Raw genomic sequence first — 27,047 nt, 5'->3', positions numbered from 1 at the left:
CTGCAAGTTGTCAAAGAAATGGTGTTTTATCAACCATTTTGCCGGGCAAATACGTGTCGTTTACATTGCTTTCAACTTTGCTAGTGAAATGGAACGGAGTGGCAATTCCAGTGGCAATGTATCGTATTATGTTTGAGGCAGTCCAACAAAATCCCGGACCATTTTTGAACGTGTTTTCCTGTATACATTTGATTGACTTGATGCCGATGGCAGGGCCATCACAAAATCTGTGATGTCATAAAAGGATCATTTTAGGGGTGCATCAAACGTTAGGCTTTCATTTCAGAAATAGAAGGAAGACTTAAGCAGAGCGTGGCTGTTTTATTGAAGGAGAATTTCAACCCACTGACTTTGTTCAGACTTTTTACTTGATGCAGAAAGGACAATTTGCAGAGCACACACAGTTGTAGTTAGTTCATTTGTTGCGACGTCGTGGCGTTGGTGTTGTTGCTTTTTATATCAGGGCCGCAGTTGCAGAGCAGATAGTTTCGGAGGTATTTCCTGAAGCACTTGTCCCTCACCCCGTATATGATGGGGCTGATGGCGCGAGGCAGGACCTGAAAGATGATGAAGACGCCGAACAAAGAGTCGGAGTAGTTCTTGGGGAACCAGCGGAACAAAGCTTGGCGAAGCGACGGAATCACATATGTGGTCATGCACAGCAGAACCTGAATACCGTGCAGCACGATGGTCTTCTGAGCCTTCTTGGCATCCTTGCTGGCCGATTGGGCCGCTAAGAAAATCTTCACGTATGTGAAGAAAATGACCGGCCATACAAGCAACAGGTATGTAAGGTACGCAAATGTTTGCTTCTCAGCCAGCAACGGATTGGGGAAGACGTTTTCTCGTGTGCAGAAGACCCGAGACGAGAAGTACCCCGGAGGCTCGGTGGCCAGCGTTACGAAAAGGTCCGGCAGGATGGAGATGAGGCTGCAGGTCCAGATCAAGGCGATGAGGGCCAGAGTTCTCCCCACCGTACAGATGCGAGCGTGCCGAAGCGGAAGACACACGGCGATATAACACTCGGCCGCCATGCACGCCAGGTTGAGGGGCGTGTTCTCATTGGTGACGGCGGCCGGCAGGAGTAAAACGGTGCACGCCGACACGCTGATCCTGTAAAGGATGTAACTGATCATGAAGAGGATGATGCCCATGGTCATCTGGATCATGTCATTCACAGCCAGATGGAAGAAGAGGATATAGCGAGGGTCCGAGTAGAAGATCTGAACATTGATGGAAAAATTCAGGTGAATATTAAACATCCCCGAAAGTCCAAGATGGCGTCTTACCTGGTGCTTGCAGAAGGTGTAGATGAGGCCCACGTTGATGTAGTTGATGGACAGTCCAATGGCAAGCACCAGCAGGTTCTTGGCCACCGCTTTGCCCAGCGAGTCGCGGTACTGGATGACGGCGCTGGCGTTCCCCAACGCGGCTTCGCTCATGTCAACTAATCAAGACTCACCTGTGTCAGGTGCATCCACCTGAGCCCCCATGGCAGCCCTTCCTTCAGCTACCTTTTATACCCCAAATTGGATCATCCTGCGCACATGCGCACACACACACACACACACACACACACACACACACACACACACACACACACACACACACACACAATAGCACAGAATACCACTGTCATATTTTGTGACTATTTCTTAACTGTTCACAAATATACATTTAAAGTCAAAATATGTTTGAAACAAAAATCTTATTTCCTTGTAGAGCTTACATGAAATGTTTATGATTGACGTATTTTGGCCTTATTTTTGGTCCAAGATTAACATGTTTATACTGTCAAATGTTCAATTATTTGTTGCGGCGATGAAGCAGACAGATTTCACAACGTTTTGGGAGCGGACGTATTGATTGATTTGCGGCCCGTGTATTTTGCGTGGCAAGAATGACATTTGCAGAATAGTGTCGACCAAGTTCTTGCTCCACTATGACTTTTTGCATTGTCCACGAGGTGGCCGCTCGTCCCAGTATCTTGGACAGCGCCCTGCTTCTGATCACATGTCAGTCACAATGAAAGTAGCAGCCATTTGTTGAGTTGTGTTGCAGGATTCAGAAGAGACTGAAATATTGGTTGCCATCATCATCAGCTTGTGATGCAACCACAACAAAACAAGTCCTCAGATGTGGTGTGACCTTTCAGAGGATTTTTTTTTCATCACGTGAGGGAATTCTCCTAGGAACGTTGACTGGATGACTTGATGAATCCGCAGAGGAGACATTAAAGGTTAAACAGCTCGTTAGGAGAAATGTTGTGTCCGCTCATCAAGTAGCTGTGTTCCCAAGTTCTCGTCTCTTTGCTTAATGGGTGTTATATAACATTGCCTACTGTCAGCTGCCTGATGATTTAGGAGGCAATCCACTTCAAGCAGTTGAACAACAGGAGACATACATGAATGGCTTTAAAGGAACTCGAGACTAATAAAATAACTCCTATAACCCCAATCTAAGCGCTTCGTGACTTACCACTTACCTTACCACCTGAACAAATATTTCTCAACTATAAAAAATATTTCTACTAAATATGTTATGAATAATAAATAAATATGAAGCTTCAGTATTACATTGTATTGCATTCCGATTGAGGCAGTTGAATTGTCGCAACATGATCTAACTTTCAAGCCTTTATGGCGTTACGTGAGCATTTCTATTACGCATGTGCACGAGAAAGTGTCTTCTCACTTTCTCCGCACAATACATTTATATTCCATTCATTGTAATATGACCTTGAAGTATACAATAGTTAAACACAACTAGGAAAAAGAGATATTGGGCCACTGGCAGGCAGAATGGAAAAAACCTAGATAGATATGTTTGGGGCTCTCCAAACATCCCTTGGTGCTAATAGCTTTTGAGCATCCTGTGCCAAAGGCCCAGTCTCTCCTGGCCTCACACTTGAAAATATTCACCAGCTTTCTGGTGCCAAAGAAGATACCGGCCGGCAGCCTGCCGCTCGGAATTGTGATTTGTAAAACCTGCCAAGTATTCATTTGTATGCATTTGAAGATTCAGCTGACCATGTCAAATAATACATTTTGTCAGGTCAAGAGAAGGTTAAGATGGCTAGTGGACTGATGGGATGAAACTAAATCAGGGATGAGTTCATGCCTATCAGGGTGTAGATGAAACCAAGCAAACTAGCCTGGTATAATTATAGCATTCCTTGTCCACAAGATGGACGGGACATGTGACTCCTGCCGGTTTTAGTTTCAAACAGACCAAGCGGACAGATTTTGCCACGATAGCGCCATGGAAAAAAGAAAGTGTTTCCATTTCAAATTTGACTTTGTGCTCACTTTTTTTTTAGTAAGTGGAGTAAAATTGGAGCCATGGATCATTCTTCATATTGATTTTGCATTTGTGTAGTAGTAGCCAACAAACAGGTGTTTGATTTGATGCAGCGGAATGAAGCGTGTTCTATTCAAGTCCGATTATTTATAGAGGCTTTGCACGTCATTGTTTGCGCTTGCCAAGCCTCTAGTGTTACTTTCCCGTGCAGTCAAATATCACTTGAGAGAGTTGAGTCCTGAACAATATCGAAAAATTTGCTGTCGGTATGCAACGGCCGCAGCTGCAGCTTGACACTGAGCTATTCTGACCTAGGTCAGTGCAGTTGGCGTGCATTCCTTTCCAAGCGACAAGCTCGATATGCTTCGAAATAGGCCGAATCTGCAATGGGGCAAATCACATGATCACTTCCTATGAAGTACTTTGATTGCAATACTATTGATCCATTGGTATTTTGGTGTCTTGATGGTACATTGCATGTGGTCAGGTATTTGCGGAATGCACAGTACATACCTGAGGGCTAGTGAGTGAGTCAAATGTCAGCCGCTGGTATATGGTGTCATTGGCAGCACCACTCACTCTTATTTGCACCCTGTAACTGAAGACGAAAAATGCATCTTATATGATTGGCGCTATTTTATAATACAGTAATATAGTTGGAGTCTGATTTTAATGGCTTGTATTCATTTTTACGTGATGACCGGAATTGTACGGAATGTCGATTTGGCACCTAACCTTATCTATACAGTGCCATGAAAAAGTATTGTGAATTTTTGGGCTGCTAAATTAGCATTTTAACACGGAATCTCATTCACAATGTATTCTATGACATCATGCAGACAAAGATCCCACTGATCTGATGACTAAATATTTCCTCCAGTCGTATTTACATCAGCTAACGTGGATGAATGGAAAAAGTCCAGCCACCGAGCGTTCCCAACTTTCACACCTGACACCCAGACGCCTTCTCTTGTCCGCTTTGCAAAAACCTTGCTCAGCTTTTTTCCTATCAATCCTTCACTGCCATCCATTGGTGCTAAGTATGGGCGGTTGCGGGTGTTTGGCTACAGCTGTGGGCGTCCTTCTTGGCTGCCTGTGGTGTGGCCCCGTCATAAAGTTTGTATCACAGTATTCGCGCACAGGCCTCAGCCAATCACAGCGGCGCAGGCACTAAAATGGCAAGCGCAAGGCTTGTATATAAAGAGAGAGCAAAGCCCCGCAAATCCGGGTGACCCCTAATTTGGCCGCAGTGAACAGGATCTGATCCCAAGGACTGTTACCTCTATTCTTGTCTAGTGTGCAGGTAAATATGATATTTTACTGGGTAGATTCAGCAAGGAGGATTTGAGGATTCTGAGGATGTCAGATGCCAATAAGATATTTGCTATGATGCTGCATGGATTGCTTGATTTTTGAGTGAAGGACACATGCAATGGTTTTAGGGTTCTGGGACTGGTTCATTTTCTTTTTTTTAATACTGCGATCAAGACCGTTTGACATACATTTCTTGATTCTCATGGAAAGTCGTTTGTAATTATCCAATTGAATGAATTGGTTGTCGTTGATTCAATACCAAATGTCACTGCATGCATTCGTTTGGATCAAATATGTCAGTATAGACAAAAACTGAACTCGTTCAGCGCCATTGACGGTTATAGACGTCAAAGATACCAACTGGGTTGGCAGTGAATGACTTGAGAAAGGCACGGCTGCAGATTTTCAGTCATATATCGCAATCTTAACTTGGATATAATTTGATCCAAAGCATGATACAAACGTTTTTGTCATGTCAAGATTTTGTGCGAAGTAATATAATGAGAACAAGGTTGTGAATTTTCTAAAGGGCAACTCACTTATCGGCGGACGTGACCAAGCTAAAAATAGCTCCCCGTCCCTCCCAACAGACTCTATTTTAAGTGGACATATGATACACTGGAAACTGTGTAAGACATGGAAGCGAGATTCCTCCGAGGCACATAAAACGAGTGCAGCTGTCTCTTTTGAGCGATTCCATATCATGTCATTTTTCAGATGACAATCAGATCAGCTTTCTGACGTATCTTGGGTTTGCTTCTGTTGCCAGTGTCAGAAAAGCAACCATGCCTTTCGGAAACACCCACAACAACTTCAAGCTCAACTACAAAGTTGAAGAAGAGTATCCTGACTTGTCCAAGCACAACAACCACATGGCCAAGGTTCTCACCAAGGATATGTATGCCAAGCTGAGGGACAAGCAGACACCTAGTGGCTACACCCTGGATGATGTCATCCAGACTGGTGTTGACAACCCCGGTATGACGCAGACAAACCAAAATGGAAAAGATTTGATCTTCAAATCAACCAATGTGTTCCTTAGGTCACCCCTTCATCATGACTGTCGGCTGTGTCGCCGGCGATGAGGAGTCCTATGAGATTTTCAAAGATTTGCTGGACCCCATCATCTCCGACCGTCATAGTGGATACGGCCCCAACGACCTCCACAAGACCGACCTGAACTTCGAGAACCTGAAGGTCATTTCGTGTCAATAACCTCAACTCAAACTTGACTCTAATGTTCCCCAAACTTTGTCGTTGTCAATAGGGTGGCGATGACCTGGACCCCAACTACGTTCTGTCCAGCCGCGTCCGTACCGGCCGCAGCATCAAGGGATTCACCCTGCCGCCCCACAACAGCCGTGGCGAGCGCAGAATTATCGAGAAGCTTTCCGTTGAGGGTACGACCCGCGGCGTTCCAACATTTGGACAGGAAACAAAAAGGCTGATCTAGCTTCGAAATGGCCATCCATCCCTATATTCTAAATAAATGTCATTTCCTGACCAGCTCTGACCAGCCTGGATGGTGAGTTCAAGGGCAAATACTACCCCCTGAATACCATGACTGATGCTGACCAGGAGCAGCTGATTGCTGATCACTTCCTGTTTGACAAGCCCGTCTCCCCCCTTCTGACTTGCGCTGGTATGGCCCGTGACTGGCCCGACGCCAGGGGCATCTGGTGAGTGGCAACCATATCAAATATGCCCCTTTTCGAGGAAACGTTTTTTTTTTTTTGGAGCAGCAGCAGCAGCGGCGGCGGCGGCACGATTTCAAAAGACTCATAATAATATAGTATGTCATCTAATTGAGATTATATAGATGTAATGTGTCTTTTTTTCCCCTTTACTTCTGTCTCAAGGCACAATGACAACAAGACTTTCTTGGTGTGGGTGAATGAGGAGGATCACCTTCGCGTCATCTCTATGCAGAAGGGCGGCAACATGAGGGAGGTCTTCAAGCGTTTCTGTGTTGGCCTTCAGAAGGTACAATGGAAAAGACTGCCTAGAAAAATCAAAAGCAACATTTTCATTTCTTTTTTTTTAACAGATTGAGGAGATCTTCAAGAAGCACAACCATTGTTTCATGTGGAACAAGCATTTGGGCTACATCCTGACCTGCCCCTCTAACCTGGGAACCGGTCTGCGTGGAGGCGTCCACGTCAAGCTGCCTAAGCTGAGCACACACGCCAAGTTTGACGAGATCCTCACCAGGCTGCGTCTGCAGAAGCGCGGCACAGGTATGAACGCGGATGGATCTTCTCAGAGCGGTCGAATCCCCTATTCGCTCTTCAAAACATCTGCCCTGATCCTCTCCTCTAAAGGCGGTGTCGACACCGCGTCCGTCGGTGGTGTCTTCGACATCTCCAACGCCGACCGTCTGGGATCTTCTGAAGTGGATCAGGTCCAGATGGTGGTTGATGGTGTCAAGCTGATGGTGGAGATGGAGAAAAAGCTGGAGAAGGGAGAGGCCATTGACAGCATGATCCCTGCCCAGAAGTAAAGAGGAACAACCCTGTTTTTTTTTTCTCATGACCATTTCACAGCAGCTCATGGAGAGACTCTTGACTCTGCTCACCTTTACCTCCTTCCATCTTTTTTCACGTTGTCTTGTGTTGGTTGGTAAGATCCTAGAATCAATCCATGCTGAGCTAGGCTCCCCCTGGCAATCGTGGCAATACCTACTTTTTGGTATAAACAAATGAGAATTATTGAAACCGTTCACTGCTCAATAAAAAAAAATTCCCCCATTAACAAATACATGGAAAATGTGTTCTTTATGTCACAAATAATTTTGATGTTTTTAAACCATTTCAGGTTGTTATTTATTTGAGTATTAGTTCCAGTTGGGTAGCAGATGGATCCAATCTGCAGATAAAAAAAAAAAAAAAAAAAACCTTAAGAAAAAAAAAAAAAAAGTTCTTCTGGACCTAACTATTCAGACTGCTGACATTTTGGACATCAAACTAAGACAAAGTCAAAGAAGGAATGCCAACATCAGTGAATTTTATTAACCTTCAGCTCCATGTTCTCCTGTAGATATCACAACCAACCACTCAAGCTCAGTTTACAGTTGCTTTTTGTTATTGTTGGGGGGAGGAGTTCAAAGAGCAAAGCAGTGAAAAGGCAACCACATTTTTCATCATCGAAGCTCTTTTGCATACATCGTTTTTCCCTTCCAAAATCTGCATGTTAAATACTGAGCCGTTCTTGATTCAAAATACCCTACCTTTACTGGAAAGGTTTTTAAAAAAAAGCTGGATAGATTGCACCTTAATTGTTGATCCATCTTCCACTAATGTTGAGTTGTTTGCCTTTTTATATATATATTTTTTGGAGTTGGTTCCACTGCAATGCTTCACCTGATACACAACACAGTCGTCTTTCTATGGCTTAAATGCAACACAGGGCTTGGAGAAATAACATCAAGGATGTTTTACGCTTCCCAATCCAAATAGGGATTTCAAATGAACTCTCTTTTAGTAGGCCCCGTGGGTACATTTCTACAAACAGACCTAGCTTCTTTTTCTTTTTTGGCTGCCCTGATTGTAGTTAACAATACGAAGCCACTGTTTTACCCAAAAGCTGTCTGTCCACGCGCCAGAGGGGGAAAGAAAGAAAGAAAGCTTGCAGCCACGTCCAGCACACCTTTCTTGATACTGTATAGATTTGGGTTCAGTCTGCATTTTGGCAAAGCTACCACTCCATGTCTCCCTTTGAATCCAAACACTGAAGTCATCCGGGATTGCAAGTGGGTTGTTTTTTTTTCTTCCCCATTGTCACTGACAGAAACAGCTTGAAATTAGATTGACGTTCTCTTGCTCTAGCTAGAAATAAACCTTGAGCTCTAAGATATATACTATTTTCATAAATTGTATATACAGTCATCAACTGACTGATATAAATCCTGTTTTAATGATATTCTAAAAAATAAATGAAGTACCTGTGCAAATATCCACAAATTGAAGTGTTTCACATTTAAGACATTGGCGCCCTCCAGTGGCTAATTGTGGGTACTCCACTGGAAGGAGCTGATTCAAGTCAAAGCAAAGTGCATTGAGGTCTATATTACCTAATGCAAAGATATACCACAACGAGTTAACGCCCAGGCAGAGGACAGGGACAGTGTCCACATTGCTTTTCGCCTTAAAGAGGAGGTCCACTCTCCCTCCACGCCGACTGAAAGAGCGCACACACACACACACACACACACACCCACACACACACCAATCAGCGATGAAAAGCTGTCATACATTGGTCTGTTACGTGATTGTATAATGACTCCCAGCACAAAGACAGTTGAGGGAAAAGCAGATGACTGAACGTTGTTGAGGTTGGCATCCCTGTTTCATAGTAGGTATGAAAATCAGATGGACATGAGGGATGGATGGATGGATGGATGGATGGATGCATGGATGGATGTTAGTTTGGGGTCACCATGAGAAAAGCCACATTTGAGAAATAGTATTAACAGTAAATCAGCAGCCAAACAACATGATCTCTGCAGCCTACGTCAATATCACAGTACGGTATTCACTAAAAACAGGGAGAATAGAAAGCAGTCGTGGCTCTTTCTGTCTTTTCTACATGAAATACTATATAGTGTGTGTGAAGGCGCTGGGGTAGTTCACTTTAAAGGCAACTGGACTAACGAGAAGACGGGAAAACAAAATGGCCTTTCTCGGATACCCCCCCTTTTGTACGTAACAGCCCGCAGTCGTCGAGAATGGACAGACAAGTTGATATATGTAGTGAAGAAGAAGAAGGTGGTGGTGGTGGTGGAGAGTGTTTTCATGTGATGGCTTTTGCTACTTGGCTCATCCACTTTGCAGAGTTGTTGTGATAGCACAACAGGTTACTACCCTCATGATCACTCATAATGGACGCATCCTCAGCTGCCCCATGAAATCATACTGAAGTGAATAAGGGCTACACATTCTGGCAAGTACCATGTGTCACAAGAAGTGAAGGGATCGTTACAAAGAAAACCTGCCATTTGATTATTCATACCCTGGCCAAATTAAATGCGTTAAATAGGTGCATTGCTGTTTGCATGTTTTAAATGTAACACTGAGAAAAATCTATTTAAAAAAAAAACAAATAACATGAAATAATGTCATTGTAAATAGGTTTACAAGATAGATTTACATGCTTCACTTTTGTCCAGAACAATTGTGGCTATTACTGTTGTTTCTGAAAAAAAAATTAAATCAATAATAATAGATTTAAAGTTATGACTTACTTAATATTTAATCATCTGTATTCATTTGAATTTGGTCTCCTTTCCTTTTGGCTTGTAATTAAGACTTAAATGTACCAATCTATTGAAATGTAATTATATTAAATATCTTTTTTTTTTTCAAGACAAGCTTAATAGAAAATGTAATTAAATATCCCTTAAAACAACTTTGTACAGTCGTTTATCCCCTCGAGTACCATTTCCACCTTAAGAAAAAAAAAAAAAAGGAAATTGAGTCCCAACTTTGGCCAGGATATGAAAATGATTGGGCATAAGGATGTGAAAACCTTTTCAGTAAAAACCTCCATTCATTGTCTGCACCCTCAATGTTGCCAAAGCACTTTTCTGCTCATCTGCCACCTGAAAACACCCGTCCGTCGGTCGGCTAGTTCAGCCCAAAACACCCGTCGGTCGGCTAGTGTGGCCCACTCATTGGTGTCAGTCAGGCCAGCTTGTGACTGTCAAACCCTGCTCTCATCATTGACCTTAATCCAGCGCAGCAACGTGGACTCATCAAAGCAACACAACTCGACTAGCTTGCCTGGCCCATCTCCAGAAGTGATGGAATACGGAAAGATGAACCCATATCAATATTAAAAAGTGGATGAGCTTGTCAGTCAGTGAAAGACAATGTATTTCTGCACGATTGAATTCAAAACAACTATCCTAAAATAATATTAGAATTATGGCTAGAGTAGTAGAAAAAAATATTGAACTAGATTCAGTCAAATCTAGGTCCAGTGGGTGAAATTTCTCAGCGAGGAGAGCTGAGCTTTTGCAGGGTGATTGGATGGGGGGGGAGAGTGGCTTGAGAGAGGGGGCGCTCGCCTTGCTGCGCGTGTGTCTTTGTAAGGGTCAAGTGTGCGTGCGTGTTTACGTGGCGGGAAGAGACCCCTCTCATTTTGCCCCAACTGGCTTCCCATTTGCCGCACTCTTTCAAACACTCGCACACACACTGACACACTCCGTTCAGAGTTCCAGATCCTTGGATATTTGGGTGGCGACGTCCCGAAAAGCAAGCGGTGCCCCCCAGAGTCGTGTGTAGCGCACCCCGTTTGAAGTCCCGGAGGCGCCGGCGGAAAGATGGCACACCTCGGCCTCAAAAGCCACACGGCCCCCTGCCACGCCGTGGGTGCAGGAGAGCAGAAAGGGGCCGGCATGGTGCACCTGGCAGCCGCAGCCCAGTGCTGCCTCACGCAGAGCCAGCACAACCTCCGCAGGGTCCCGCCGCCCACCCGCTCTTAGATCCCGGCCACGTCCGACGGTCCTGGGCTCGGACGCTTTTTGATACCCAGGTAGATGGCAACTGCAAAAGGAGACGTCCGCTTTTAGCGCGCTCAAACTCCACGACAGGGAATCAAAGGTAGAACACTCACCTTGTGAGCGCAAATCTCCTGATTCCCTCAGATTCATTTGTGACCCTGCGAGACAGATATACGCCGTAAGAGCTCGTTCCAGAACAGAGATGAGACCAGCACCTTCAGATCAAGCGCCAGCGGGCCATGCGCCAACCTTTCTCACGTCAATTTAAAGCATGCGTCCATTGCTCTTCATGCACATTCCAGGAACACGTGGAATCAAGGCATGAACCAGCACAAATTGATCAGGAAAACTCTCTGGCAACACTGAGCACGTAACGTAAGCGACGGGTCGTTCAAAGTGCGGCAGCTGGAAGGAAAGCCTGCCGTTACCGTCGATGAACCGACTTCAGCCGTCCCCCAAAAAACACGTGCAATGCATTCACGGCCGTAGCCCAGCAGATGACGCTATTTCTTGCTGTTTTCTAGTTCATATTTATTGCAGGGTTTAAACTTGTAAATTCACAGTTTGGCTAGCAGTGTAGTCATTGACTTTTTTGGGTCCGTGTGTTCAATGCAACCAGAGTATACGTGGATGTCGCAACAACGATTCAAACAACAAAATCAAAGGAAATCAAGACTTCCTTGCTAAATGCTAAGTCATGCTTAAAACCGACTTTATAAAAAGCATGAAATAAAGAACATGCAGAGTCACGGACTGAGGACGAACGCTCCGTTGCAGACGATGGAGCGGCGCAGGCACACAAGAAATAAGCAAGACACAACGGGAACTTACTAACGGTTTTTGATCCTTGTGGAAGAGTGCAACCCGACACTGATTTGTTTGAGCCCTGGCGCTTGGACGGGTCAAGGTTGACCCTGATGCCATGACAGTAGGAAAGCAGAAGAAGAAACAATGGAGAAAAAAGGGCGGCGGAAGGAGAGGGGGGGATTATTACTGGGAAGATCATTGAATCGCAAGTGGTAGAGGAGAGTGTGGCACAGGAATTGAGTGGTAAGGATAAAGCTGCGCTTTGATGACATTCGTCATGTGTGATTATGACGACGAGAGGAAGAGGGCGACACTGGGATCATCTGGGGCCACAGAGCTCATATGATTGAATGGAAGAAATGGCTATTTTCTTTGAGATGGTTAGTTAGTTACCTGCGAGTGATTTTGGAGGTCAGTTTGGTGAAGAGGTTGGAGGTGGCCCTGGTGCGAGCATGGGGCAAAGGGCTGGCATCATGGTGGGACAGCGTGGGCGAAGTGGGCGGGGCCGAATAAATGGGAGGCCCGCGGTCTCGCAGCTGTCCCCCGTGAAAGGTGCTGCGGATTGTGGAGCCTCGAGTCAAGCGGCATCGGTCTGAAGAAGAGGAAGACGCCGCTCCGGCTCCGGATATGCTGAGTGTGGAAGGAGAGGCCGTGGGCATGCGCTGGCCCAAAGAGCTGCGTTCAAGGACCACAACAACAACAACAAATGATCCAGTGCATTCCAGTTTGAAGAGTGGAAGGAACATCAAATCCACAAGTCACTGGCTGAAGTTTTTTTCCCACCAAGGAAACAATTCATCATTCCGCAAGCACTTAAGTTGTCTTTGCGTGGTCTGCCATGCCTTTTGATGGACGTGTTGAGCACTTGAAATGCTTAGGCCAGACTGAACTTTTTTTCCTTTTTCTTATTTTCATTCTACTTTTCTTATACATTTACAATGATTATTATTGCTTTCGTGAATCACGGTGAATCTGCGTAGAAGCGCGTGAGAGAAGGTATCAGCATATGCCAGCATTTCCGTATGCACCTCTATGAAAATGGGAGTTATCGTGAATCAAAAAAATCAGCAGCCGACAACTAAATGAGTGAGTACCTGTTGTCTTTGCCATTCTGCAGGAGAGAGTGCCTGTCAGCACCCGAGCGATCCGTGCACACGTATGTATTGCGGCGTGTCATTGCGCTTCCAGGGATGTTGTTCTTCATTGGGAAAAGGAAGGTGAGGAGCACTTTTTTTTTTTGGTCACACGGAAAAGGGAATCAAACCAAACACTCACCGTGGTGGCGGTCATGTCTTTACGGCGGTCCGGTATCTCCGACTTGTTGGGGTTATTAGCGCTGCTAACCATGGGACTAGAAGGAGGGAGGCTATGGCTCCCCATCACGCTGCAACTGGCCTTACGCGAAGGCATCCGTCCCTCCCGCAGCTCCCTCTCGCCCGTGCTGGTCGGGCTCCGTTTGGGGTGCATGACGGGCATGGACGGTCCGCCTTTGTTGTGGAGGACAGCAGTGCAAAGACAGACAAGGGATTCATATAAGGAGTATTCTGCGGGAAGAGCGGCTTCCAAACGGAGCTTGGCACAGGAAGGCTTTGGGTCGGTCGGCCCACCTGAAGTCCCGAGCAAAAGTAGATACTCACAGAAGTCGCTGTGTCGTCGCTGCCTGTGGTAAGTGGAGGCACTGCGCTGTGTCTTACTGTGTGAGGAGGACGAGGTGGAAGAGGAAGAGGAGCCGGTAGCTGTTGAAGAGTGTTTGTTGGTTCCATTGGTGATGGGGCTGGGTCGCACCCTGGCCAACGACAGGCTACTGGCTGTGCGGGCCTCGCTGCCCTCCTAAAATGCGGCAATTTCACATTTCCAAATACAAAGAAGTCAATAGGTCATGGCCAATGTCGAGAGATTTCTCGACACAAATCCTTTGTGTTGAAAGTGGCCGGCATTTAACAAGAGGACTTATTGAGAGGCGGCATTAAGAACCAGTACGAGATGAATAACTAGGAATCATGACAACCCCGCTTGGCAGGTATCAAGGGCAACAGGCAACAATCAAACCATATCATACATATATGATCAATAAAAATAGATGCGCGTGTCTGTATATAACTCACATCGCCTTTGCGGCCCAGCAGTAAGTAGGTAGCGGTGACCTCATTGTATTTCTGATTGAGCAGAGAGTCCTTGATTTCATCGGGAGTGAAGCCCATGCCGACCATCACCTCTGAAGCACACAAACGGTAAACGCCCATGTCAATCATCACGTTGACCGTCTTCAGTCAGCGTACAAGCCATATCATATGAAAGCGCACCGATGCGGGCGGGATCGCTGTAGTCTTCAACTGGTTCTATGTGGGGCTTTAAGTCCTCGCCCTCATACCCTGAATTGATCCACTTGTCCTTCATCACTTGCTGGGGAGACACGAGAAGAAAAAAAATAGATAAAGATAGATATACGAGTCTGTTGTGTTTGAATTGAGGCAAACTACTCACATCAAGGGTGCAGCGTTTGGCGGGATTGAGCACCAAGAATCGCCGAAGGATCCCTTCACAGTCTGTGGACATGTAAAACGGCACGCGGTACTTTCCCCTCAGCACACGCTCCCTCAGCTCCTGTTGGGTTACACCATACAGATGCTACGGCCCAGTATGTCATTGCAATTCTATAGCCTTCTTTCATCCTTAAGAAGACAAATAGATTAGTTGCATGAAAAAGATACAGTAGTTTGGAAGTTGAAAAGAATTTTTTTTTGGGGGAGGGGGGAGTGCTTCCATCCATCCGCTTCCTCACGCTGCAAAGTGATTCATTGCCTGGTGAGATGAGAGCCAGTTGCAAGCAGCTTTAGGGATTATTTAAGATGTGTTGCTGTCATACTAAGATGGCCAACAAGACTACAAACAAGGAAGCTTTTATTTGATTTGGATTTGATCAGAGAAAGAATGGCAGTGAAAGAAAAGAGAAATTGTTCACTCCAGTTGCAATGCTGGTCACCTCTTTTATGGTCAATCTGACGTGCAAAGGAGTCAACAGACATGGTGTCTGGTTGCTAGTGCAACCAGAACTCATGGGAAAACATTGGAGGGAGCTTTTGGCACTTTTTTTCCCCCCAGACCGAACATCATTCAAAGGGGACAGCGTGTTGATTTACTATCCAGTAAAATGTCTTCTAGCGCGCTATGCTCACAGCAAGCTGAAATGTCTTCAGTTTAGTCACAAAATGAAATATTTAGATAGAAAATCAGAATGTGATTTGATTTCATTCTTACTGAAGGGTCAGGACCACCAAGGTGACTGTTTGGTAAATTTCTGGCCTTCTGACAATATAGCGATGGACATGTTTTATGGATCGTAGATGTTGCTACGACAACACTAAATCATTCAGTCCCACGATAAATATGACCTGCTAAAGTGGGGGCATCAACGGCGGGACATCACACAAATAGGCGTCTAACCTACTTTGCTGTTGAAGATTAGATCAAAATCTATGCTTTTATAATAATCGTTAATATTCTTATTAATACTATGATTCATATTATTATATATGATAGTGCCTCAAGTCTAAAATTTAGAATTTTTGGAAGAACCTAGATGCCATCATGCAAGTTTTGGTGCCACTTCCCACCCACTTGCCTTCAAGTTCTGCCCATCAAAAGGCAGCGAGCCGCTGACAAGCGTGTACAGGATGACTCCGAGACTCCAGACATCCACTTCTGGTCCATCATATTTCTTTCCCTGGAAAAGTTCAGGGGCAGCATAGGGTGGCGAGCCACAGAAGGTGTCCAGCTTGTTGCCGAGTGTGAACTCATTGCTGAATCCAAAATCTGCAATCTTGATATTGGCGTCCGCATCCAGCAGGAGATTCTCCGCCTGTGTACATAGATGCAGAGGAAGAGAAGCTAAGCATGGAAGAGGAGTGGAGAGAATGACATGATGAAGGAAATCATAGGATGAAGGAGAAAGTCAAATGAGATTAGCTTGGAAGACAAAACGCCACCTAGAATGGAAGGGAAAAAAAGAAGGATGTATGTAACAGATGGGAAAGGGGGAGGAGCGACTCCATGTTGTCCAACAACGCAGATAGCTTCACGTGACTCGTGCGTGTGCTCCGTAATCTATTCCAACACATGCCAGCATTCGCCCACTTTGAAATTCTCCATACTGTGTGATTAAGACGCTATGGGGCCATTTTCACACACAAAGATTAAGACTAGTCTGAGATTAGGTCTTGAACTAGCCTTAATCCAAAAAGACCAAAAACATCTTCTCAGCTTTCTTACCTTCAAATCTCGGTGGACAATATTCTTCGTGTGGCAATAGTGGACAGCGGAAACAATCTGCAAACATAAAGTGGTTTTACAATGATTATTCATTCCATTTTAATTCGATGAAAACATATCAAGTTTGTTGCATCAAAGAATGTTGTTGTTGTTTTTTTATACCTGTCGAAATTTGGCCCTGGCTTCAACCTCCTTCATTCTTCCATGAGACACGAGGTAGTCAAACACTTCACCTGTGATTGGGAATAGTAAAAAGAAAAGAAAAGAGTATATATTTTTTTTGTTTTTGTCAGATAGCAGCCAGGATTGGTCGGTGGCGAAATGGAATGTGCCACTGGCTCACATTAGCATTTCCTATTTGAGTGCTTTTGTTCTTCTCAGTAGTGCAGTGGAGTTGGCGGGGGAACAAAACATCCCCTTCTTGTTTTCTCACTATGACCAAAACGCTGGAAATGTGGCTAAAGGCTAATTCCAATTTCTTGGTGACACATTTTACCCACCTCCACTGGCATACTCCATGATCAGGTAAAGGGTCTTATCTGTCTCAATCACCTCGAACAGCTGCACTGTGGCCCAAAACAGAGACAGAAATCAGAATGCGGACATACGGGTCACCTTGTGGATACAAACTGGAGTCTTGATGACTTACCTATGTTGGGGTGATTCAAGCCTTTCATTATTCGTACCTCTCGAAAGAGCTGGAAAGACACATCGATATAATACAAGCCATTGTAGTCATTTGTTTCATGACAAAAAAACATTTAGGTTTGATGTCAATAGTTCAATACGAGATGAACTCATCAGGTCTGACACAAACTTTAAGGTGCTTGTGTTTAGTTGCCAATGTGCACCCCAAATTTTTTTTCCCCAAAAATCATTCAATAGAAAGAAAGAAAAAATAGAATCAAAGAAAATATTTCAATAAGAAATGGAGAAAAGAAAGGCCTCAATCGAAAAATTCCTTCTAAATGAGTGCTGGATTTTTCTGTCATTTGCCCTCATGGCATCTTGTTTCTCCCTCTATTCCCTCCTCCTCCTCCATGTCTCGCCATCTTCTCTCTTTGCAAAGGCCAACGTCACTGTTGCCATAGCAACCCAGGTATTAAGACTACCATCTTTCTCAGCTTCTCCAGCTGCGCTTATGTGAATCTTGGCATATACGTGGTAGCCACGTGTGATTGTCAACAATTATGACAAATGAAAGGGCAGTTGAAATCTCTCTGGTGATGTTGGAGCCTGATTTTGCCATCTGGGCCTCTCTTGTCCACCCCTGTACATTTGATCACAGATTGAATTCCCTGTTGCCATTGGGCATGTGAGGAAATGCCGCCGCCACCATCATCAATGGCAAATTGTAAAAATTACAAATCCTCTGTCATGACCTAAATGTGGCAGGCACCGAGGTCTCTCTCGCAACAGCTGGTTAGATACCAAAGTAGGAAGACTCGGGTCAAGCATTTAATTATTTCCCTATGATGTAAGCATCTGAGCTAAAAAAAACAACAACAAATGACTAGGATTAATGGATGTCTGCCATCAAAAGGGCAGCGGATCGGAAATTGCGTTTATTTACAAAAGCTTTCGTAACAACCCAAGGTCGTTGCTTTTGTTGGGCAAAAATAAAAAGACTGAGAGAAAGAATTATTTTCATTTATTCGATTGTATTATGGGAATTGTTTGTTGGGGTTTTTTTTGGAGGGGGGAGTGATTTAAAATGCCTATTTCTGGGCATGTAACAATATCAAAAAAGATTCAATTTTTGGTTCATTTATTGACATTCTCTGCAATTGTTACCCCGGAGCAATGCAACTCATGCAGGCAGTATGTGAAGGAAGGACAGACTTACGGTTCAGTGATTGAGACACTTTGGCCCATATGTGCACATAAGCGGCATTAAGGGCAAATATGGCTTGATTGGATGCTTCATCTCTTCAACATGAGCTTTTTACGCTTACCTGACTGACTGATTCAGTCATATTAGGCCACACATGGCAGAGCACAAGAGCTTTTGACGTGCCATCTTTGGATTATATGTGTCTGTCCAGACTATACAGAAAGGAACTATTTCTATGTACACTTTTATTTCTGTGTATTTAAAGTGGTCAGTAATTTTATGGCGATTTCCATTATTGGCAGGGCAGCATAGCGAAAAGCAGCATTCCATTGTACTGCGCTTCTGAGTGCTATGCTGCAGTTGCCCTTGATTGCTGCCAAAAAAAAAAGTGCACTGGCTTCGTTCGACCTTCATGCACAGTGTCCACCGTTTAGGCTCAAACGTCAACATGCTGATCAGCAGGAAAAAGTTGACCAGCGTTTTGGAAAAACTCGAGTGACAATATATTGGCCAACGAAAGCAAACATCTTTGATGATGATTCTGTGTACTGAAATATAAATGAAGAGGATACAAAAAGAAATACAAGAGCGATTCCTGAGAAATACGGCTCGAAGCGAATGCGATTGTCCGGAAAACAAGTAGTCATAAAAGCTGTCGACGGCCCGTCCACTGTGAAACTGTGACAATTGTTAGCTGTGATCAATTGCACAACCAAAAGAAAGGAAGAAAAAAGATGATCACAGAAAGGGGAATTTGCAGTCTTTGCCGATAATCGCGTGGGCTGAAATAAATTCCCAATTTGATAGTGCGGGAAAATTGTTGAAAATGCTTTTTCCCCTTCCCTTCACATAGCAAAGCTGGGCATTCAGATTTAAATCAATTAAGGTGACAGGGTCATTTCACTCCCAACATTTGTCTGTTGCTGAAAGGCCGTAAACTTCCAAAGGTCATTGTGAAGTGGTCCAATTGACCAGTCTGTTACTTACCATTATTTGAGGGTTGTTGTTTTTTTTTTAACAGAGGACAGTTGTAAACAATTGAAAGCACTTCTCTGCATGACAGCGCAGTAACTTACCTTTTGTAGGCTGGTTGGATTCAACTGAGTTTTGTCTATGATTTTTATTGCGACCTGGAAAACAATGATTTGGAGAGAGAAAGATTTGTAATGATCTTAACACAAGACAATTGAAATGAAACATCCCGCTTGGCCAGATTCCCTTCACTTCCCTATCCCCTTGTTTGATAGCTTACCTCTCTGCCCGTCAGGATGTGGCGCGCCAGCTTGACCTTGGCAAAATTTCCCTTGCCGATAGTCTTGAGTAAACGATAGTTTCCAATGTGAGGCTGCTCATCAGAGCAGGAGGCGATAGAGTTCCTGCACCGTGCACCGAGCGAACGGCTGGACTGACTCGTCGCCTTGTCCGCACGGCTGGCCCCCAACAACACATGCTGCAAAAAAAAAAAATGGAGGCTTTAACATAAATATGACTTGCCCAACAACGTCACACAGAGCAGTTTGTGCAGGGACTTGATGCAGTTTGAAAAGGCTATCTTGCGCCGCTGTGGGTGTGAACAGAAACGACCTGATTTGCCAGCACAACGGTTACAATAGCAAGTGATAAAGTATTCAATTTATTCACTTAGTAGTGAGAGCTAAAAACAGAAGGCAAAGGAAGCACCATGTCACAGTGAGAAGTGGGTGAGCTACGCTAGTACGTACGTACGTACGTGCACAAAGACAAACAAATAAAAGGAGGTTAGACTCAAAAAGGGAGCAGATGCTGACACAGTAGTCCCCGGCCAGTTCCGGGCCCCAAGGCATCGATCGCACTTCCATCCACCCAGCATGCCATCTACACGCACACAAACTCTCAGCCTTTCCTCCTCTCACGACTCATCCACAGCCCATTTGGAATAACCATAGGCAGTGACAAGCAGCGGGGGCTTTTTTTTTTTTCTACTTCTTCTTCACAACAAGAGGCCCGAGCACGTGAATCCACACGTCAACCCTTCCTCAACTGTGGCAACATCTCGGCTGTTCAAATCACTCATCTACCATAATCACTTCATTGTGGAAAGCAGATCAAGATTATTCTAACGGATAGGGTGGCTGTGAATTCATAATCAATCATGCATGCATCTTGTAAACCCTCTCACACACACACACACACACACACACACACACACACACACACACACACACACACACACACACACACACACACACACACACACACACACACACACACACACACACACACCGCCTCTCTGGCTTAACCACCGGTGTGTGCTAAACAAACTGCTAACAATCAAGGAGGTGGGGGCGCGGGGGGGGTCACAACCAACATTAATCTGTGCTAGATGTATAGATAGATAGATAGATAGATAGATAGATAGATAGATAGATAGATAGATAGATAGATAGATAGATAGATAGATAGATATATGCCACATGCATAAAATTTATCTACTTTGCAATGTAGTGGATGCATACATGGCGGTCGGTGTCTGGCAGCCAGTGGCTGTAGGGTTGGGCGCTAAGCAGCCTGCGCAAGCCTGCACTGACGGCAGGCAGGCACATCATTCCATGCAGTAATCCGGCCCTCGCGTCAGCCAGCCAGCCAGGCAGGTATGCACTATCCATTTGTTTTGGCCTGTGCAGCCGTCCCACCCACCTGATTGCCGGCCGGAGAAAGAATGCATGAATGCATGCATGCATGCACGCACACAGAGGAAGCAGCGGCAGCGGCGAGGGGGTATTGTGACATCACAATCTCCATACAGCCTTATAATAAGATGTGACAGCTGCTTTTATGGCTTTCTGCGCATATTGCTTATTGCATGCAGAGGGCTGCTTTCCTGCACCGAGCTATACATGCATGTAGAGGCATTCGGGGTTGGCCCGTTTTGGTTTTTTGTTGGTTTTTTTTACACAAAAATAAACCCAGTTATTTTTTTGAGTCCCAACGCAATCACGAACAAACATCACGCTACGTATCCAACCCGTAACATAAAAATAGCACCAATGCCAATGAAGATGATTTTGAGAAGGCATTTCTCCCCCTGATGCCCCCCAAAACAAGCTTTAGGCTGCAGCTGTACTTACATGGTCTCCAGTACTCCTGTCGTTGCCAGACGGTAATGCAGATCGAGAGGACATGTTTTTTCCTCCCCTTTCCCTGAGTGACAATCGCGGCGTGTTTTGAGTGAGCGCTTTTGTAGGCTCCACAGGCAGAATAACATCCGCCGTCCCCAATCAATCTGCCTCTTCTTCAACCGGCCGAGCCGCGGTTGAGAGCAGACCTCTGCCTGTCATGGCAGGAATTGATATCCGGAGGGGGGTGTCCTCAAAGCAGCTGCATCTTCCATCCACCATGCACTTTGCAGGGGGAAGAAAAAAAATGGAGACCAGAGAACACGGTCGATCAGCGATGCAGCAAATGCAAATCCGTAGCATGGAATATGTGCTCAAATGCAGAAATGTTTGGCCGGAGCCCAGGGTCTCTGCTCTGTGGCGACTATGCACCCCCTGGCTTCATTGCTGCACAAAACAAACACGGCTTCTTCTGGATTGTGTCATCTCCGCATATCAAAAATGATTTGGGCCCATCGATGCCGATGCAGCACGCCCGCCCGCTTGACAGCAGCTCTCGGGAGAGTCAGTCGAACGAAGAAGGAAGGTGCAGTAGCGAAATAGGCCGAAGTGGTCACAAATCGCTATTCTCGCTCGGTGTGCTTGCGCTGCGCTGCGCTGCGCCGCGTTGCGTTGCGCTGCACCACTTCGCCTCGCCACTTCGCCACGCCACGAAGAAGAAGGAGCAATGAGTAGAGGACCAACAAGACTTAAAAAGCATCAAAGGCTGCACGTCGGCCTTGATCGTAAGCACTGCATCCATCCGTCCATGCCCTTGAAGCAAAATTGGGATCGGAACATTCCCCAATCAGATCATTCATCGTGCTGCACCCTGCGATGGTGCAATATTAAAAGCATTCTTTAAAAATAATGACAATGAAAGACGTTTGTTGCTTGCAAACCTCGGCAACGCATTTAAACCCAAGTCTTCATATACATTACAACATTAAAATACATACATCCAATTATTCCGGTTGATTTATATTCCTTCTGAATGAGGAGATGATCTGGATAGACCTATTTTAGGCGGGACTAGTTATTAAAACACTCACGGGGAAAAATTATTTCATTTGATAGTGCTGGCTATGTTTATTTAAATCCAATTGATAATGTTCGGTTGCCGTTCTTTTATTTTGAAAATGAAATCTCCACATTTCCTGTCTAAACTGTATTGGATTTCTTTGACACCGGCACAGCGCAAAAAGTGACAGGTTCAACTCAACGGTGACGCATATTTCCAATTAAACGCACTTGAGACACATATTTAAGGTGGATATTTTGTTTTGATTTTCTGACTTTGATTCTCACCTGCAACACGTTGCAACCTAGCGATGGGTAAAGTAGAGCCTCCTGAATCATCGACGCTTCGTTGACATTAGCTCTCTACTGACACCTGCTGTACAAAGACGAGTAGAGCAGATGAAATCCTGAAACTTATCATTTTCCCCATATGGCCTCTAGATGTCACGAGTGAGCTTGAAAGTGCACACCGTCGTTTGGTTCTTCACACATTTGGAAAGAATCAACAAAGGAGGTTTAGGTCATACAGATTACCTTGACAAGTCTGAGTAAAGAGAAGCAAGTTCACGTGTCAAAGGGTTGAAGGGAGCGATTGTTAAATTGGGCCAGCTTTGCCAAGCACTGTCAGCAGGAGGGCAGAAGGATGTGGACTCATTAGGCTCCTGCTTAAATGCTTTCCTGATGAAAGATGGATTGTGGTTCAGGAAGGGGTGAGAGACTTACTCTCCTTGGCGTTGCAAGTGTTCAAATGATCCGAAGACAGTCAGCATGCATGTAGAAGAAGAGTGATTGGCCCGGGTGACTCAAATGAATGTCACGTCAGCCAATAGGCATGCATTGACATTACCACATGCAGGGGCAGCGCAAATCACACACACAGCCAAATAAATCGATAAATCACAGGGTCAATGAAAATTCAACTCCTATCCAGATGTCTAAACACGGTGGGTGGAGGTTATGCTTGAGGTCGGCCCAACCTCAAAACAATGTGGAAATATGCAGGGAGGGGTACTGAATGGACCCTCCTCCAGATAGTAGCGCAGAGTTCATGTCTGCGTTTAGCCTTCTATTCACCTTCTCCAGACAAGACAAGGCCTACTATTTGCAAGTCTGTGGCAGTCGAAATGTGAGCGAGCAGCTTTCCTGCAACACCTCTTCCTGGTGGGGTGAAGAACACAACCTGCTTGCGTAAATAAGCCTAGGGAGAAAGCACAAGGAGCCAAAGGTGAGCCGCCTGTTGTCGTATTTCACAAGAGGAACCATTGTTTAACTACAAAATGCAAAGTAGTTTTCCTCTTTGCAAAACAACAGGAGAAAAATGTTTAGCAAAGCAAAGGGGGGGATTTCTTCACAAACAACAATTGGCTGCCTTTCCCCCACAAAAGACTTGATTGTGGGCCGGTCCATGGGTAATATTGGCCAAAAACAACGGTTTTTATCTTTGAATTGATGGATGTATCATTGGTTGATTTGTATTTGGAAGCAGTCCAGTCCAGCCAAGTTTGTGAGGCAAATGGGATGTGCTCACATAAATACAGCTCCGGCAACAAACGCCTCACCCTGTTTTTCTCTCTCTCTATTATAGAGACGTCAAAATAGTTTAAACAAAGGAAAACAAAGAAGCCCACAGGTTGGGATGTTTACAGTCTCAATGGCAACGGGCCAGCACAACATTCATATCCACATGTCCACCCAGGACATTCTTTTGGGGATTCATCAAAATTCTCATGTAGATGTTTTGGTCATAAATTCCAAGAATGACTAATTTCATAGGAATACTTTCCAAGAGGTTATTTTCGACTGTAGGTCCAGTTTTGAACAAAGGTCAACTTCCTGCACTCGCTCTGATTTAATGTCTGCTCACAGTGAAATGCACATTTTGGCATGTCTAATCTTACGGGGCATTGCTAAATAAAGTTGCACTTGATGGAGACCCCAGATAACATAAATCAGGATATCCCACCCGCAGTGACAAAGTCTACCATTGTTTTGCTTCAAGTGGGCAGCCATCCTGAGTGACAGTATGTTCTGGGTGGGTGAGGACGCTAGCTTCTGGCTTTTGCATCTTGCCGGAACCAGACGTTTACGTGTGTTGCGCAATGTGTCTGCTGAACTTGACCACACCTCAGGCAAACTTGCCTTAGCGCATCAGACATAAACATTCATTCGCATTAGCTCGCATTTTGCTAAATATGATATACGTATATATTTTTGTTTGTTTGTTTTTTGATGACACATCTATCCAATCAGACCGAGCTGAGATTCCTTTCTCTTTTAAGGCAGACTGCTAAACATCAATAGCTATATGCACAAGAAATTGCAAAACAATGCATGTGTATGGACTTTGAGCAGCCAACAAAGGAAGAAAGAGTCATTAGAAGCAAAGAATCCTGATAGCACTGGATCGTGTCCTTAAAGATATACCAAGAATGATAGGCAGGCAGGCAGGCAGGCAAACAAAGGGAAAAGTCTGCACGCATGAAATTGCATGACAGTGAAAACAAAGACAGGGCAATGCTTGCTTCCCAAAACAAACAGCAAATCCAGCCAGATGGATTTTCCATCGCAGAGCCGGCCGGCCGCTCGGCCGCTCGGCCGGCCAAATGGCCGGCCGTGTTAATGAGAGGAAGTAGAGGAGTACTTCCCAGGGATTGCATTGTGATACTGACGACTCTTCCTCTTTCAAAGCTCGCAGATCGAGAAACCTCCATCAAGAATTTCTTCCTACCTGCCTTTCTCATTGGCAAATGCAATTCCCCACATGGGATGGCTGAAAAACATAGCGTCCGGCCGGCATCCGCCATTATCTTGATATATGAAAGGATGTCTGATAATGATTTCGCAGAAACATCCAACAGACAATTGACATTGCCAAAGCCAACATTCAAGTGATTCTTATTTAATGTTTTACCATTGTCCGTACTCTGGGTGCATGGAACTTGTTAAAGCATACACACTCACGCACACACACACACACTTTACTGTATCAACTGGGGCCAAAAATAATGAGGCACTGATTAGAGGTTAACAACTTGGCAAAATATGTCATCTAGAATTGAATTGTCTAAACTTTAACAACTAAGATATTGAATTTTTTTTTTGTGATAGACTCAATCGACAAGTTTAACAGTCTCGAGATTGATTTTATTATCCAAATGAATTCCTATATGGCAGGGGTGTCCAAACTTTTTGCAAGGAGGGCCAGATTTGATAAAGTGAAGGGGCCCGGGGGCCAGTAGTTTTTTCGGACATTTTTTAACTACAATTTCATCCAAATAAACACTGTTATAAAACAAATTTCATTCTCCCAATTGTCTTTATTTTTTAAATGACAAAATAACCAAATATAAGCCACTCCGGCAGATGTGAACAACTCTAAAAACACAAATTCTGCCTTTCATTCATATCTGAAGAGTCCGATAACATTGAACAAACTGTATGAAATACCTTAAATTTACATGAGTTTAAAATTATTTTCGCCTCATGAACATTTTAAACAGGAGTTATAAGTAATACATAAAATACGATAACATTGAACAAACTGTATGAAATACCTTAAATTTACATGAGTTTAAAATTATTTTCGCCTCATGAACATTTCACACAGGGTTCACGCAGCCGGTTCGCGCGTACCCTTTTTACAACGGGTTTATTTCCGCATTTGACTTGCGCATGCTCCGCATAGCAGGACAGCTGGAGTCATGTTCTCGCTGCGAAATCACGCCGGGTCGCGCGAGATTACATTCTGCGACATAAATATAAAATAGCTTTGGTACGTGTGTATTAAAGCGCTGGTCAACAATGGCGGCGGGCCACATACTAAAGATTTTATCACAGAGGCTGCGGGCCTGATGAAATTTGACCACGGGCCGCAATTGGCCCGCGGGCCGGACTTTGGACATGGGTGCTATATGGAGTCTACGGGCCCTTGAGCAACTTTGACGTAAAAACAAATAAAAGAAATAAGAAAAGTCACATTCACCGCACATTCACTCAGAGTGGCCGAGAGGAAATTCCCCCCAGGGCTAAACGTAAACTTGGCTCCAATTAAAGCATCCGTTGGCACCTCGCAGGACAACAGGAAATCTTTGTTTACGGCAAAACATCCCGTTGTTGGCCTCGGGGTTGTGTGACCTTTCTTGATACACACAAGGCGAGCGTCATCAAGTAAGGTCGGTGGAGCCCTATATTTCAAGATCTGCCATATCCTTAAGATAAACAATTTGTGTTTATATTGAGGCGGTGTTGCTTCTGCGTCACAACCTGCTCTGTTTGCTATATGTATTGTTGAAAATAGCTGCAGCTTGACACGCCCATGTTCAGGGAGCACAACAGCTCAACTTAGAAGCAGGGAGAAGGGAACAGGAGGAGAAATATTCAAGCTGCTTTTCCTCAACTTTACACCCAAGCATCATGATTTCATCATTATCATAAAATGATATACATATCAATTATGATATCAATAAGATATTTATAAAAGCAGTTCAATCTACCCAATCAATGGGTCTTTATTAAGTTTCCAGCAATAGATCCATATCATTCACAGTGAAGAGTTCAACACATCACTCTTGTGTATAAACCAAACGTGGGTACAGTGTGTGTGTGTGTGTGTGTGTGTATATATCCATATATATATATATATATATATATATATATATATATCCATATATATATATATATATATATATATATATATATATATATATATATATCCATATATATATATATATATATATATATATATATATATATATATATATCCATATATATATATATATATATATCCATATATATATATATATATATATATATATATATATATATCCATATATATATATATATATATATATATATATATATATATCCATAT

At 44.2% G+C, this 27,047-nt stretch overlaps 3 protein-coding genes across 6 annotated transcripts; 1 reads left to right on the top strand and 2 right to left on the bottom strand.

Moving 5' to 3' along the window:
• Positions 1 to 350: 350 nt before the first annotated feature.
• LOC147042864 (odorant receptor 131-2-like) lies at positions 351 to 3,849 on the bottom strand. Its single transcript, XM_085936092.1, has 3 exons — positions 3,814 to 3,849; positions 1,290 to 1,539; positions 351 to 1,223 (listed from the first exon to the last, which is right to left on the bottom strand). Exons 2-3 carry the CDS (start codon positions 1,440 to 1,442, stop codon positions 411 to 413), a joined length of 966 nt encoding a protein of 321 aa, XP_085792218.1. The 5' UTR covers positions 1,443 to 1,539; positions 3,814 to 3,849; the 3' UTR covers positions 351 to 410.
• Positions 3,850 to 4,506: 657 nt separating this feature from the next.
• On the top strand, positions 4,507 to 7,380 carry ckma (creatine kinase, muscle a). Its single transcript, XM_085935813.1, has 8 exons — positions 4,507 to 4,603; positions 5,384 to 5,592; positions 5,657 to 5,811; positions 5,882 to 6,014; positions 6,122 to 6,293; positions 6,474 to 6,597; positions 6,662 to 6,851; positions 6,936 to 7,380. The coding sequence occupies exons 2-8, from the start codon at positions 5,400 to 5,402 to the stop codon at positions 7,112 to 7,114; spliced, it is 1,146 nt and encodes a 381-aa protein (XP_085791939.1). The 5' UTR covers positions 4,507 to 4,603; positions 5,384 to 5,399; the 3' UTR covers positions 7,115 to 7,380.
• A 226-nt stretch (positions 7,381 to 7,606) lies between these two features.
• On the bottom strand, positions 7,607 to 22,260 carry mark4a (MAP/microtubule affinity-regulating kinase 4a). Of its 4 annotated transcripts, none has more exons than XM_085936071.1 (18): positions 21,131 to 22,028; positions 19,276 to 19,473; positions 19,100 to 19,153; positions 16,839 to 16,887; positions 16,690 to 16,755; positions 16,352 to 16,422; positions 16,190 to 16,246; positions 15,543 to 15,779; positions 14,405 to 14,524; positions 14,224 to 14,323; positions 14,026 to 14,135; positions 13,558 to 13,750; positions 13,196 to 13,407; positions 13,015 to 13,118; positions 12,314 to 12,595; positions 11,945 to 12,027; positions 11,227 to 11,271; positions 7,607 to 11,175 (listed from the first exon to the last, which is right to left on the bottom strand). In XM_085936071.1, exons 1-18 carry the CDS (start codon positions 21,182 to 21,184, stop codon positions 10,820 to 10,822), a joined length of 2,391 nt encoding a protein of 796 aa, XP_085792197.1. In that variant the 5' UTR covers positions 21,185 to 22,028; the 3' UTR covers positions 7,607 to 10,819. The 4 variants fall into 4 exon arrangements, with proteins under 4 accessions (XP_085792197.1, XP_085792195.1, XP_085792196.1 ...); XM_085936073.1 differs by having other exon boundaries at positions 10,962 to 11,156; XM_085936069.1 differs by lacking the exon at positions 11,945 to 12,027 and adding an exon at positions 22,117 to 22,260 and having other exon boundaries at positions 7,607 to 11,156; positions 14,224 to 14,524; positions 21,131 to 21,403.
• Positions 22,261 to 27,047: the final 4,787 nt, after the last annotated feature.

Source organism: Syngnathus leptorhynchus, chromosome 17 (assembly GCF_054491065.1).
Source record: "Syngnathus leptorhynchus isolate UIUO chromosome 17, UIUO_Slep, whole genome shotgun sequence".
NCBI lineage: Eukaryota > Metazoa > Chordata > Actinopteri > Syngnathiformes > Syngnathidae > Syngnathus > Syngnathus leptorhynchus.
Note: the sequence above shows the minus strand (reverse complement) of the source record. Positions and strands in the feature narration are given on the sequence as shown.

Bases quoted from the DNA above. Each gene is read 5' to 3' on its own strand.
- LOC147042864 (XM_085936092.1), bottom strand. From the start codon at position 1,442: ATGAGCGAAGCCGCGTTGGGGAACGCCAGCGCCGTCATCCAGTACCGC. The intron at 1,224-1,289 runs GTAAGACGCCAT...ATCAATGTTCAG, and splicing joins ACACCTTCTGCAAGCACCAG to ATCTTCTACTCGGACCCTCG.
- ckma (XM_085935813.1), top strand. From the start codon at position 5,400: ATGCCTTTCGGAAACACCCACAACAACTTCAAGCTCAACTACAAAGTT. The intron at 5,593-5,656 runs GTATGACGCAGA...TGTGTTCCTTAG, and splicing joins GACTGGTGTTGACAACCCCG to GTCACCCCTTCATCATGACT. The intron at 6,852-6,935 runs GTATGAACGCGG...TCTCCTCTAAAG, and splicing joins TCTGCAGAAGCGCGGCACAG to GCGGTGTCGACACCGCGTCC.
- mark4a (XM_085936071.1), bottom strand. From the start codon at position 21,184: ATGTCCTCTCGATCTGCATTACCGTCTGGCAACGACAGGAGTACTGGA. The intron at 14,324-14,404 runs GTGAGTAGTTTG...GTGTCTCCCCAG, and splicing joins CCAAACGCTGCACCCTTGAT to CAAGTGATGAAGGACAAGTG. The intron at 11,272-11,944 runs GTAAGTTCCCGT...TCTGTCTCGCAG, and splicing joins ACAAGGATCAAAAACCGTTA to GGTCACAAATGAATCTGAGG.